Genomic DNA, 15550 nt, shown 5'->3' on the forward strand with positions numbered 1-15550 from the left:
GTTTCCACTGAATATGTCTCTTCCTTACTTTGTTCCCGAGCCATCGAGGGAGTAGGAGGGGATGGGGAGGAGAGAGCAGGAGGAGGAGGTGGGAGAGCAGGAGGATGGTGAGGGGGGAGTAGGAAGATGGTGAGGGGGGAGTTAGAGGAGGGGTGAGAGGAGAGAAGGAGGAGGGGTGAGTTGGTGCCGGAGGAGAGTGAGAGGGGAGCAGGAGGACTGGGAGAGAGATCAGAAGGACGAGGAGGTGCCAGAGCAGGAGGAGGGAGCAGGGTTGTTTCATTACCAATCAGCCTGTAGAACGGTCGCCAAGTGGCTCAATCACTCAAGCGAGCACTCCAATGAAATGGTTGATGTGGAACGGCTGGCTTGGCAAGTGATATAGCAAGTTGATTGGTAATGGAACACAGTTCAGGAAGATGGGCTGGGGGAGTTAACTTTCCGATGTTAGCTTTCCGATGTTAACTTTCCCAAGATGAAGGGCCCCCGGCATGTGTTTCTCGGGCACCATTGTTAATCCAAGCCCAGTGATTCATCATCGTCGACTTTTTTTTTTCCCATCAAACACACCAATGGAAAGATGGTTTCGAGCCCATGCCAGAGGTGTTCGTGCAACTGAATGCTACGCACCAAGGCATTGTGATTTTTCCCAGGAAAATTGCACGGAATTGAAGTAGAATTTACAAAGGCAAAGGTTTCTGGAATGAAACTTGAATCTACCTTGAAACTTGGTTTCTGGAATGAAAAGCTGAATGCCTCAACTCTGTGTTTGCCTCTAAATCTTGTGTCCCAAACCCATCCCTCTCTGTACCCACCGTACCCAGTCGTACCCAGCTGCTCCTGGACTCTGTGTCCCTTTCCTCCTGACAAGGTGGAAAAGTTTCTGTCAACCCTCGACTCTGATTCTGCAACTGGTCCTGACGGCATCAGCCCACGGGTCCTAAAATCATGTGCTTCCGCTCTTTCACTCCCTCTTTCTGTTCTCTTCACCCTCTCTTTTGCTCAAGGTCATCTGCCATCTGCTTGGAAATCAGCCAACCTCACCGCTTTGCACAAAAAAGGTGCAAAAACAGATCCCAGCAACTACAGACCAATCAGCCTTCTCCCAATTATCAGCAAAGTCATGGAATCCATCATTGCTTCAGATATGAAATCTTTCCTCTTCAACAATGGCTTGATCTCTGATCATCAATTTGGTTTCAGACCTGGTCACTCTACTCTGGACATGCTGCTTCTGCTTTCTCAACAATGGATGGAGGTCCTCAACGCCAAACAGGAAATTAGAGCCGTCTCCCTTGACATTTCACGTGCCTTCGATACAGTCTGGCACCCTGCTCTGCTCACCAAACGCTCCTCCTTTGATATCCATGGAAATCTCCACGCATGGCTGGCGGACTTCCTCTCTGGTCGTAGTCAACGTGTGGCCCTGAATGGGTTTCTCTCATCTCCTCTTCCTGTTCAGGCTGGAGTTCCCCAAGGTAGTGTTCTGGGCCCTGTGCTTTTTCTGGTCTTCATCAATGATCTCTCTGACTCTCTTGAAAATCCTCTCTATCTCTTTGCTGACGACTCTACTCTCTGTCGCTCCATTCCTCATCCCTCAGATCGGCAGTCTGCAGCCTCCTCACTCTCTGCAGACCTGGACAAAATCACAGACTGGGCAAACAAATGTAACATGTCTTTCAATCCTGATAAATCTCACACTCTTACGATGTCTCTCCGAAAAGACCGACTGGAAAACCCTCCCATCCACTTTCTGAATAATCCTCTCCAAGAAGTTCTGTCACTCAAGCTTTTGGGTCTCACTATTTGCCATGATCTTTCTTGGGAAAACCACATTTCAAATCTGGCCTCCAAAGCCAGTCGCCGACTGGGCATCCTCCGTCGTGCGAAGCCCTTCCTTGGCACACCTGAGCTCCTCACCACATACAAGGCTTTCATCCGCAGCTCTATGGAATACTGCTCTCCCCTCTGGTCTGGTGCTCCTGCCTCACACCTAGCCCGTCTTCACGCTGTTGAAACCAAAGCGTTCAGAATCATTGGAATCTCCCGCGATGAAGCTAACTCCAAGGGCCTTTCACTCACTCACCGCAGGCAGGTTGGTGGTCTTTCCGTCTTCTACCGACTCCTCTCTGGCCTTGCCCCCCCAGCCCTCTCTGGGCTCTGTCCCCCAAATATTCCTACAGGTCGCACAAGATCTGCCTGCAACCCTCTTATGGTTAAACTGCCAAAATCAAGACTTTCTGCTCACCTTCACTCCTTCATTCCTCTTTTCTCCCACCTCTGGAACAAACTCCCACTCCCACTTCAATCCCACTCCACCCTCCAGGTCTTTAAAACAGCTGTTCACCACCATCTCTTATCCTCCCCCATCCAAAACCTTGATCTTTTCTACCCCCTCTAATTTCGGTCCCCTTGTGTTTTATACTTCTCCCACCCTCCCCCCCCCCCCCCTTCCCATGCCTCCTGCCCCCAAGCCCTCTCCCTCCCACACTTCTCCCTGCTCTCAAATGTTGTGGTTGTGTGCTTCCCCTTCTCTCCCCATCTTGTCTTCCGCTCCCTGTTTTTGTATATTTTGTTTGTCTGGTTGATTTGTTTGTGAAATAAATGTTAGCTCTTTCACGAGCCTCGATTCAGTATACCAAAAAAAAAAAAAAAACCGCGTCAGAAATATCGGCACGCCAAGATGGCAACCGGAGCACTTCAAATTGGTTTCGCTCGCACTAATAGAGATACACAGCTCATTGCACCTCCTGGTTTATAATAAGACCTCCAAGCCTATTCTAATCCAAAAATGGTGGCGCATGATTTTGATTTGGGTGGACTCGGGCAAGCTGCCGATGGGGTGAAGGCAGTCGTTATAGTCAGGTTCACGATGTTTTTTCGTTCAAAAGTTTTGGAGATTAGCAAAACTATACATGTTTGGAATATTCAGAGCATGAGGAATCCAAAAATTAATGTTGGCATTTGCGTAGACACCTTTGCGAAAATGACACTCAGGACAGTGATGAAGATCTGTAAAAGCATATTCCTGAATGGTATAGACCGAGTAGATCCTGTGTATAGGATTTATAGTTCAATCTGATACTAACAAGGCTGCTTTCGTGCTTTATAAACCCATACCTATAACTTCAAAGGACTTGCAATATCATGTATTATGTAATACAGTTATATCACAAATATAAAGACAATGGTTTTCAATTACCTTTGTTTGTTGCTTTTCTATAATCCTGAGCACTATTTTGAGGCCTTTATTGGATTCCTTGACCCAGAAAACATAGGATTAGCATATTTAATTATGTTTCTAGGTTGACTAGAAGCCGAGATAGTGCAAAATATGTATTTTATGGCGGCCATTTTGAAAATCCAAAATCTGTGTCTGTGCAAATGCCAACATTTATTTTCGGATTCTCCATGCTCTGATGATTCCAAAAATGTACATGTTTGCTAATCTCCCAAAATTTTTAACGAAATTATATTTGTTAACATAGTGAACCTGACTATTATGTCACCTCCGAGAATGTGAGGTCACTTCCTTTGTGACCAAAAATAAATGCACAGGGCATTTATATATATATATATATATATATATATATATACACATACACTACCGTAAAATGGGGTGAATAGGGCCACAAACTGAAAAAAAGTTCGGAAACCTTTTTCGCTGAAAATTGATAACCATACTGATTTGTTGATATTTGGGTTGAAAGTGTTCTCTTGTTTTTTTAAAAAGCAACTTATCGTCCCTATTAACCCCATATATGGGTTAAATCGGAATAAATAGGATTTTTATGGCTGTCCCTATTCACCCCGTTTTACGGGTGAAAAGGGAGTCGCTAATACAAAAAAAAAAAATAATCAAGAAACAATCCTGAGTTTCCAACTTATTGCTAAATTGATAGCTCAGATGGATGCACATAATATGCACCCATAATATAAACCACGGTGCCAATGAAAAAAAATATGGGATAAAAAGTTTCTCCAAACTGTCCCTATTTCTTGATTATTATTTCTTTGTATTAGTGATTGTCCCTATTCACCCGTAACACGGGGTGAATAGGGACAGCCATAAAAATCCTATTTATTCCGATTTAACCCATATATGGGGTTAATTGGGACTATAAGTTGCTTTTTAAAAAAACAAGAGAACACTTTCAACCCAAATATCAACAAATCAGTATGGTTATCAATTTTCAGCGAAAAAAGGTTCCGAACTTTTTTTCAGTTTGTGTCCCTATTCACCTTGCTGTTCCTATTCACCCCATTTTACTGTGTGTGTGTGTGTGTGTGTGTGTGTGTGTGTGTGTGTGTGTGTGTGTGTGTGTGTGTGTGTATTATCAACATATGTTAGTACTGGTGGGTCAGTTGAACAATTGGACCAAATTTGCATTTGTCTAATCAACGCAGGAACTCATGGCGATCAGTTTGATGTATCACTCTCCCCATTGAAAGCCCCAGTAAAGCCCTGTACTCCTGTACCAAAACGGTTATTGCTGTACCTTTATTTGGCGGATTATGGTAGCTGAATTGTAATTAGCCCAATCAACCCAGGAGGCCATGAATATCATTTTGGTTTATCACACTCCAAATCAGAAAACTCGAGTAGAACTCCACAAAAAACATGCCTTACGCGCACGCACACACACACACACACACACCTCATCCATTTGTCGTAGAAGTGTAAATCAATATTCCTACATTGTGTGTCATGTTTTACAGGGTCTTCAAGGTCCTCAAGGAGCCATGGGACCTCCAGGAGAAAAGGTAGTGTTCTTGAAAAATAAAGCAGCAAACCAAATGTAAAATTTATTACATTTGATTTAAAAAAAGATGTTTTGCCAGGTTATTGGTTGCCCTGGCAGGAAATGTTCCTTTTTCTGAAGAGAAATATTTTCTCAGGTGAAGATTTTGGGATTTACAATAACCTTCTCCCACTTTGTTCTTTCACAGGGCACTCGGGGAAAGCCGGGTCGTTTTGGTCTACCTGGGTCGGATGGACCCCCAGTAAGTGGCTGAAATAATCTGTCTTCACAATTCAGTGAGGTTCCATCCATGGCACAGGTAGTTGGCCCGTCGTCTAGTTAGCCCAGGAGACGGGGTATTGTAATCACTTCTGTGTGTGTGTGTGTCCGTGTCAACATGTGTCCGTGTGTGTCCGGAACTTTTTTTTACCATTTGAACTGTTATCAAGTTTTCACCAAAGAATTATTATGATAGTACGGAGAAGGCAAATTCATAATTTGGCCAAAAGGTCAAAGGTCAACGTCACATAAAATCATCAATTTTAATCCGATTGACCTGAAATTTTAAGAATTTGCATATTGGGTCACCGAATTGGTTCACCTATGAAAAGATAGAAGCTGATTGTTTTTTTAGATCTAAAGGTCAAGGCTGCATAAAATCATCAATTTTCATTTTGTATTTAAAAAAAACTGTTTTCATTGTTTTGAGCATACAGAAGAAGAAGAAGATGCCTGAATACAAATGGACGTGGATGGACTTTGCATGTTCCTCCTTTCTAGTTCCTCCCTTAAGCCATTTTCATCACAATTGTATTTACGGTGGCCCTGAAATGGGCATTTAGTCTCTCGTATATCCGTGTGATCTCTCCTTCCTCTGATTTCAGAAGTAATTGTTCCGGATCATTGCCATTTCATTAGCCTTAAGAAGTGGAGAGTTATATCGGAAGACCAATGTTGAATAAAAAAAGTATTAATGACATTATGGCTGAAGTTGCATGAGCAGACTTCAACAAGCATCACTTAAACCGATTTAGGCCAAGCTGACTTCCCTTTCCTTGGGAGTCATGCACTTACCTTTGAATTTTCCACTCTGGTTTCAATTCCCAATCCAATTATAAACCATCAACCTAGGGCTTTTCCGGCTGGTCATTGCATCAGTTAGTATGGTGTTCTTCAGATGGGATGTAAAGCTGGCTATTGCTACGTGTTACCTCCCCAAACTCTGGTTACGGTGCCCCTCAGTCTCGAGAGGGAACGCAATGCGGCAGAAAGATTTGTTATTTTGAGTGTTCTAATAAACCAGGGTAAAACCACACCAATGCAATTGTGAAGAACAAATTAAGTAATTGTATTCAGAACTCTCGCAAACGCAATAATAACACTCTTGAAGAAAGTACAATGAAAATATCACTTGCATCAAATGAACAATACATATGATGGTACCATCATTCCCCAATGCTCTCAAAGCAATAAACTCACGATACGCCAAATGTGACTGGAATGTAACACTCCCAAGTTCCGTGCACAAATCCCCACGCGGGGTGAAGGTTGAAGTCGCGCAGAACGACAAGAACAGGCAGGTATCGGCACGGCGGCGGACAAGGAGTTACGAGGTGAGAGGTCGATATGGGAATTAAGCCGATATGGGAACCAACGGCAATCAACACGATGATGTCGATATGGGAATCCCAATGACCAAACACGATGCACCAAGCGGATGGCCTCGGTAATAAAATCTGAGATGCAGGTTTAATTGCAATCGCAATATAGGACGATGTCGCGGGCAATCCCTTTCATGGGAAGCCTCAACTCATTCGCGACCAATATCAAAAAAGTCCGCTCGCAGCCTCGATGTGACTCACGGCTATATCTCTCATGGCAGTCTCCTATTCTCTCTTCCGGTTTCTATGCCGCGTTTTCCTTTTTCTTTCACAAACATTTCTTTTTACCTTTTACGAAAGTAATTTCCATTTCACACAAAAATCTTAACAACAATATTACCTGAAACTAAAAAAAAAATCCTTCAAATATAATCACAGCAAAGGCAGAAGTGACAGATCTGTAACACTCCCCGCATTCAAGGAAGAAAGTTTGAACATGCTGAAAACTTTCTTTCCATACAAAAAGTATATTTAACAACCAAAAGTAATAATCACACCCATAAAACTACAATCAAAACTATGGCTGATCAAATCCCGTAAGCAACAAAAATTCCAAACCGCACAGGAATCCTCAAGGTTAATTCACTCTGGATAAAGCATCAGTGCCTACATTGTCTCTGCCCTTTACCTTCCGAATTTCCAAGTTGAACTCTTGCAAAGACAAGCTCCATCTCATCAACCTCTGATTTTTCTTTTTCATTTTTTCAATGAAGGTTAAGGGGTTGTGATCAGTGAAAACCTTTCATCTTTACAGGGTTCATCCGGTCGGGGTGTTGTTTCACGGAAGTGGCCTCCCCACATCAATATCATGACATACCAGATCGGTACGACCAGGTACATCAGTGAACAAATGTGCAAACTCAGAAATTAGGTTGGATAATTGTCCTTGTTGTTCTCTCGTCAAATGACCTAATTTCTGGTCTTGGTTCTTTGACACTTCAGTGTTCGTCAATCTGGGGCAAGCCTGGTCATCAATGCTATCAAACTTCACACTGGCCTCAAACTCTTTCGAGTCACACCACATATCAAACATAGTTTCCTTTTCTCTGGCAAACTCCACATGGGTCTCATTCTCCTGCTTCCTGGCATTACTAAATTTTTGTCGGTAAGCTTCGGGGACCAATTCATAGGCTTTGAGAATGGCTTTCTTAATTGTCTCATAATCTGCACATTAGGTCAATCGGTAAAGCCGAATAGATATCTTGAGCTTACCCAACAGAACACTTTGTACTAACATAGACCATGACTCCACAGGCCATTTTAATGTCTGAGCCACCTTTTCAAAGTGTAAAAATAACTTGCATACCTCCTTTTCATTAAAGGGTGGAACCAGTCTTACATGCCTACCAATATCCCAGGAGTTCTGAATTGTTGGCGAACTAGCCGTCAAGGATAAGATTTCTCTCCGTCCTCCCAGTAATTCAAGCCCCTTGAGTTGAATTTCCCTCTGAAACTCCATGTCCCGTTCCTTCAAGACCCTTTCAGCTTTCCTTTCCTCTGCTCTTTCCTCTGCTATTTTCTCCTCGAGTTCTCGTTCTTTTTCTGCTTTCAATTCCAACTCTTTTAATCTTTCCTGGCTCTGCAGTTGCATCTCCATTTTCCGGAGCTCCATATTTCCTTTTTCTTCTAGTAACCAATCCAATGCTACCTCTTCCGATTTTCTCTCTCCCACTAAATACTCTACCACCAACGTTTGAATAGGGGGCGTCACAAAATTTTCCACATCAAACATCATTGTGACTATTAGCTGGCAAGCCTGTTAACCTTCACACAAAAATTGTCAAATTTGGGAATGTTAGGGAATGTCAAATTTGGGAATGTTAGGGAATGTCAAATTTTGGAATGTTCGGGAATTCAATCCCGGACGATAATGTTGGGGAATTCAATCCCGGACAACGAGCCCCCAAGTTCTGGTACGAGTTACCTCCCCATACTCTGGTTACGGTGCCCCTCAGAGTCTCGAGAGGGAACGCGGCAGAAAGATTTGTTATTTTGAGTGTTTTAATAAACCAGGTTAAAACCACACCAATGCAATTGTGTCGAACAAACAATTGTATTCAGAATTCTCACATACACAATCATAACACTCTTGAAGAAAGTACAATGAAAATATTACTTGCATCAAATGAGCAATACATCTGATGGTACCATCATTCCCCAATGTTCTCAAAGCAATAAACTCACAATACGCCAAACGTGAGTTGAATGTAACATTCCCAAAGTCCATGCACAAATCTCCATGCGGGGTGAAGGTTGAAGTCGTGCAGAACGACAAGAACAGGCAGGTATCGGCACGGCGGCAGACGAGGAGTTACGAAGCGAGAGGTCGATATGGGAATTGAGCCGATATCGGAACCAACAACGATCAACATGATGATGTCGATATGGGAATCCCGACGACCAAACACGATGCACCAAGTGGAAGGCTCTTCGAGGACAAAATGGCAGATCGGCCTGTAATGGAGGCTCTTGCTTTCCCACCAACAATAACTCACACTTGGTGATAAAACCTGAGATGCAGGTTTGATTGCAATCGCAATATACGATGATGTAGTGGGCAATCCCTTTCACGGGAAGCCTCAACTCATTCACGACCAATATCAAAAAAGTCTGCTCGCAGCCTCGATGCGACTCACAGCTGTATATCTCTCATGGCCGTCTCCTCTCTGCCAAGCTCCTCCTCTCCTCTTCCGGCCTCTTTGCTGTGTTTTCCTTTTTCCTTCACAAACATTTATTTTTACCTTTTTCTGAAGGCATCTCCATTTCACACAAAAATCTTAACAACAATATTACCTGAAACTTTAAAAAAATCCTTCAATTATAATAACAACAAAGGCAGAAGTGACGGATCTGCAACACTATCCGATCTGCTAGCATTTCCTACTGGACATTAAAGATCCAACAGTATCATTTTACGGCGTAGCCAATAGGGCAATGCCATCTGGAACAGCATTTGTCTGTCCATATGTATGTATGTATGTCGAGTGTATATGTATGTATGTAATATGTATGTGTATGCATGTATGTATATGTATATTAGTGTGTGTGTGTGTGTGTGTGTGTGTGTGTGTGTGTGTGTGTGTTATGTATTGTTACGTTTATGGGGAGGGGGGGTAGGCAATGAAATACCTTAGGCCAGGTAGGAATGTATAGGTAGTGTGCTCCGACTGTCGTGCAGAAGAAGAAAACTAACTTAAGTCAGCTACGTGTGTTCTGATTCAGTGTGACGTCTGGCCATATGGAAGGTGGCTCTTGTGCTATATCGGTCGGGTTTAAGGGTTAATCCCCTGTATGTAAGTGCTTCTGTGATTTTTCCCTTGTTCGTTATGACACTACACACACTACCAGCCAAGCGATCGGCGCGTAATTATAAATATTAAATAAAGTAACCGGAACCAGGACATTCAGGTGCCGCTGGCACCGCCAGCCGAATCATCGCAACACCAAGCAAGCAGGGCCGTGAGGCCCCGCCCCGAAAGGCGATGATTGGTCAGGGCGATGGAGCGAGGTAAAAGTAAAATAATCATGAGCCATCTACACAAGCAATATAGAGATTCACTGAACGATGATCTAAAGAAATGCAAGATTTACCAAGCTGCTTGCGAAGTTAATGCGCAATACAGAAGTAAATGGCAGATTTTAATTTGTGATGGACCCTCTAAATTTGAAGAGGCATGAATGGAAGATCAGTTACAAAAGTGTCTCAGAAGGAAATATCCGTCAATGGCACTTGACATCGGAATAATATGCGATGTGTGTGATGATGCCCCTGTAAGAATATTGTCGGATTAGTTTTATTAGTTCTTGAGTTCATCGTCTCGGGTGAAATGACAATGAGCCATTGCAGATGGAAGCCCTCTTGGTATACACACAAACACACGTATACAGTTCCCTCCATTCGACTAAACTGGCATTCTGGTGCAATGTCAACAGGGGGCGCTGGAACATGGAGCACCCTCAACTCTGCTCTTCATCCAGATGAACATCTAGCGTCGTCCTCTGCATTGAGCTACTAAATGTGAAAGAATCCAGAATAATTTTCATTAAGAGTCATTCATTGTCAGTAAATTCCATGTTTGTGATGACACCACAGGACTAGCCAGTGAGGAGTGCTGGGGTGTGTAAGTGGTGTGGTCATGATGGATAAAACAGCCTTCACCATGTCTTCATTACGTTGTGAATTCCATGCCAAATGATTGTAAAAATCTGCCCCACTTTGTTTCCTACAACTCAGCTTTCCAATAATTATCTTCATTTCGTGTGTGTGTGTGTGTGTGTGTGTGTGTGTGTGTGTGTGTGTGTGTGTGCGTGCGTGCGTGCGTGTCCGTGTCCTTGATTCTCATCACATTTTTAAACATCTAATCTTTCTTATGTTCCTCTGCCACCGAAGGTGGATGGTGGTTATGTTTTCACCCCTGTCTGTTCGTTTGTCTGGCTGTTTGTCTGTTAGTTTGTGAACAAAATATCTCAAACTTGTGAATGGATTCGGATGAAACTTGGTGGAGAGGTTGGGTATGTGACAGACGAAACGTTTAGATTTTGGTGAAGATCCGGATCCGGATCAGATATTTTTTGAAGTGAATTGTCACCATTGGGTTGTGGGGCTAGAAACAATATATAGCACGATATCTCAAAATGTTGTGGACAAATTCGGACGAAACGTGCTGGACAGGGAGGGTGTGTGACAAGGAAGAATTGATTTAATTTTGGAGAAGATCCAAATACCGATCCGGATACGAGTATTATTTAATTGTTAACGTCTCTGTGTCTCTCCGATGTCTCTCCGAAAAGACCGACTGGACAACCCTCCCATCCACTTTCTGAATAATCCTCTCCAAGAAGTTCTGTCACTCAAGCTTTGGGTCTCACTATCTGCCATGATCTTTCCTTGGAAAACCACATTTCCAATCTGGCCTCCAAAGCCAGTCGCCGACTGGGCATCCTCCGTCGTGTGAAGTCCTTCCTTGGCACACCTGAGCTCCTCACCACATGCAAGGCTTTCATCCGCAGCTCAATGGAATACTGTTCTCCCCTCTGGTCTGGTGCTCCTGCCTCACACCAAGCTCGTCTTCACGCTGTTGAAACCAAAGCTTTCAGAATCATTGGAATCTCCCGTGATGAAGCTACCGCCGAGGGCCTTTCACTTACTCACCGCAGGCAGGTTGGTGGTCTTTCTGTCTTCCACCGACTCCTCTGCGGCCTTTCTCCTCCAGCTCTCTCTGGGCTCTGTCCCCCAAATATTCCTACAGGTCGCACAAGATCTGCCTGCAACCCTCTTATGGTTAAACTGCCAAAATCAACACTCTGCTCACCTTCACTCCTTCATTCCTCTTTTCTCCCGCCTCTGGAACAAAGTCCCTCACTCTCTTTCAATCCCACTCCTCCCTCCAGGTCTTTAAAACCGTTGTTCACCTCCATCTATTATCTTCCCCCATCCAAAACCTTGATCTTTTCTACCCCCGCTAATTTCACCCCAAATCCACTTTTTTGAAATACCAACTTCTTTCCTGGAAGTCCTTGGTGTCCTTGTGTTTATACTTCTCCCACCTCCCGCCCCCGCCCTTCCCACGCCGCTGCCCCCCAAGTCCTCTCCCTCCCACAGATTCCCGATGTCCCTGCTCTCAAATGTTGAGTTTATGTGCTTCCCCTTCTCTCCCCATCTTGTCTACCGCTCCCCTTTTTATATACTTTGTTTATCTGTTTGATTTGTTTGTGTGATAAATGTTAGCTCTTTCACGAGCCTCGATTATGTATACAAAAAAAGAAAAAAGAAAAAAAAAGATTTTTGAACATCGAGAGGTTAGGCCCAAAACGATATATAGCACGATATCTCAAGGTTGTGGACAAATTCGGACGGAACTCGCTGGACAGGAAGGGTGTGTGACAAGGAAGAATTGATTCGATTTTGGTGAAGATCCGAATACCGATCCGGATACGAGAATTATTTAATTGTTAAAGTGATTCTTCAACATTGAGAGGTTAGGCTCAAAACGATATATAGCACGATATCTCAAAAAGTTGTGGACGTATTCGGTCGAAATTTGGTGGACATGTTGGGAATGTGACAAGAACTAATTTATTCGATGTTGGTGAAGATCTGAATCCGAATACGAGAATTTTTTTTTTAACATTAAAATTATTCTTCACCATTGAGAGATAGGGCCAAAACAATATGTAGCACTTCATCTCAAAAGGTTGTCGACGGATTATGACAAAACTTTGTGGATGAGTTGGGCAAGTGACAAGAACAAGCCGATTAGATTTTGGTTCATGTCGGATCCAGATCTGATATATCAGTGGTATCTAAAAAGGAAGCTGCTCAGGCAGGTGGAGGTATGCCCTCTTCCAAATGTGGTTCTCGTTGTTCTTGTTCTTCCTGATTTTATAAAACTTCTTCATATTTTGTTACCACTGCACTCATTCCTTCTATTATCACTATTTATACTTCCTCCATACTCACCTGCATCTTGTGCATAATTCCCTGTGCATCAACGAATGTACAGCCACTTGATGGTCCACATGCCTCAGTCATTTGTTTATTCACAGTTATTCTTCATGATGTGTGGATCTGGCTTTGAAGATTGCTTTTCCCACTCTTTTTCCCTTTCACCACCCCTTATACCCACCTTTTCTTGATCACTTTTCTTTTTATTTTCCCTCTTTCACTAAGATTCATAAGACGAAGGACGGGAACAGTGGTGAGTTTGAGGTGAAGGTGGGAGTGCATCAGGGGTCGGTACTAAGTCCACTACTATTTGTAGCTGTGATGGAGGTGCTGGCTCAGAACGTAAAGGAGGGTTTACCGTGGGAGTTGTTGTATGCAGATGATCTGGTGTTGATTGCGGAAAGTATGGATGGACTGAAGGAAAAGATGAACAAGTGGAAGGAATGTATGGAGACAAAATGTCTGAAGTCTTTCACGAGCCTCGAATCAGTATACAAAAAAGAAAAGAAAAAAAAAAAGGTGAATATAGGAAAGACGAAGGTGATGTCAAGTGGTAAGGCATGTGGTGAGGTGGAAAGAACTGGGAAGTGGCCGTGTGCTGTGTGCAGGAAGGGTGTCGGAGTGAACTCCATTCAATGTACAATGTGCGCTGAGTGGGTTCATTCAAAATGTAGTGGTTTGAGAGGGTCTTTAACCAGTGTGGCAGCTACATTCAAGTGTAAGGTGTACACAGAGGGAGCTGCAGATGGAGGAAATGTTGAGTTGGATCTTGGAGACGGCATGAAGCTGGAAGGTGTGAAAACATTTTTCTACCTCGGAGACATGCTGAATGGAGAAGGTGGATCAGACTCGGCAACGGTTGCTCGAGTGAGATGTGCATGGAAGAAGTTTCGGGAACTGAGTGGCGTGCTGATGATGAGGGGAGTGTCGTTGAAGCTGAAGGGAAAGGTGTATACTGCATGTGTGAGAAGTGTTATGATTTATGGGAGCGAGACATGGGTAATGAACGGAGAGCAGCAACGAAGGCTGGAAAGGGTGGAAATGCGAATGGTTCGGCGGATGTGCGATTATCGTTGAGAGAGGAAGACAAATGATGAATTGCGAAAGATGATGGGAATAGAACCTGTGATGGATGCTGTGAAGAGAAACAGGTTGAGACGGTCTGGTCATGTGTTGAGGAAGGATGAAAGTGACTGGTTGAGAAGAGTGATGGAAATGAATGTAGAAGGAAGTAGAGGACGGGGAAGACCGAGAAAGACTTGGCTAAAGATGGTGGAAGAAGAAATGCGGGCAAGGGGAGATGCAGAAAATAGGGCAAAATGGAGAAGATTGTCATGGGGACCGCAAGGCTAACCCCCCCCCCCCCCCTCTAGCAGGGAAAATGTCCTTAAAATGCATGTTGTTGTGTTGTTGTTTCACTAAGATTCATAAAGGTAACATCTCTTTTCAAAACAGGGCCACCCTGGAAAGGAGGGAACACCAGGTGAAAAAGGAATCCAGGTTAATAACACGACCTTCCATTCCATTGATTAACTTCGCTTTTGATTTTGGTTAACCTGTTTGCTGTTACCATCTGAGAAAATATCTCATGATGTTGGATTTGAACGCAGGTTCAATGTTCAATATACTTGAATTGTCTATTTTCTCATAATATGACACGAAAGGAATGGCCGGTGTGCAACTTTTGCAGTTGTTGGAAAAAGAATGCTTACGCCTTCTCAAAAACCTTGTTTGAATTGCATTTTTTCCCACAAGTCTTAGACACTGAAAAAAATACAGTTTTGCATTTGCTGTGTTTCATACTTTATACACATTTGATAATTGTCTTCAGACAATCTTCCTCTGTCTTTTTAGGGATCTACAGGTCCCCAAGGACCAATTGGATACCCAGGTCCTCGGGGCTCAAAAGTAAGTCCACTGATTGAAGAATCAATTTATGTTCATTAAGAAAGGTGCATGCTAATTCTGAAACTGGGAATATATGTATGTATGTATGTATATATATATATATATATATTATTTTTTTTAGATTTCCATATCTGAAGCATTTGATTTCATCACAAACCTGGATTCAATTTGCATGTCTGCTTGTGAAGTGACAAAATAACACTCAAAGTGTGGATGTGACCAATTGAGCTGTGCCCTTTGTGATATTGAACCTATCTGTGCACCCAGAGTAAGTATCGCCGATATGTATGATGGCTTTATCTTGGATTTAATGGGTTTCAATGATTTTACATCACATGTGGAGCCACAGACTCAGAGATTTATTTTATTGCCTTCACAGGGGGCAGATGGTTCACGTGGAATGAAAGGGAATCGAGGCATTAAAGTAAGTCACTCTCGTTGTGTTTTAAAAACTTTTTATATTCATTTTGTGTGATTTTTCGAATATTCTATTTTCCTGAAATGCGAAAAAAAACTGTCGAGTGTATATTCTCTTGAAAAGTCGTTGTGACTAGTTTTGTGTATATAGTATATATATATGTATATGAATAAAAAGCATTGTAGAAAGTGTGGAGTGGGAGAAGAAAAAGGCAGACATCAGTTGCCTTGCTGTGGACAATGCCATATCAATCTTTTGTATACGCTTGAGGTTTATCTCTTACATTAGCACAAGTTTGGACAACACTTTCTACATATACCTATAATGGGCAAAAAATTATCTCTCTCTCTGTCTCTTTGTGTTTGTACGTGTTCAATGC

General features: G+C 42.9%; 1 protein-coding gene across 1 annotated transcript in view; it reads left to right on the forward strand.

Moving 5' to 3' along the window:
* The window catches only part of LOC137433197 (uncharacterized), a 726873-nt gene that overhangs the window by 349618 nt on the left and 361705 nt on the right, over nucleotides 1-15550 (forward strand). Inside the window, exons 19-23 of the mRNA XM_078784000.1 lie at nucleotides 4717-4761; nucleotides 4948-5001; nucleotides 14301-14345; nucleotides 14700-14753; nucleotides 15133-15177. Coding sequence (XP_078640126.1) covers nucleotides 4717-4761; nucleotides 4948-5001; nucleotides 14301-14345; nucleotides 14700-14753; nucleotides 15133-15177 — 243 coding nt within the window. The remainder of the gene's footprint in view (nucleotides 1-4716; nucleotides 4762-4947; nucleotides 5002-14300; nucleotides 14346-14699; nucleotides 14754-15132; nucleotides 15178-15550) is intronic.

This window comes from Myxine glutinosa, chromosome 8 (genome assembly GCF_964187855.1).
Source record: "Myxine glutinosa chromosome 8, kmMyxGlut1.1, whole genome shotgun sequence".
In the NCBI taxonomy this organism is placed as follows: domain Eukaryota; kingdom Metazoa; phylum Chordata; class Myxini; order Myxiniformes; family Myxinidae; genus Myxine; species Myxine glutinosa.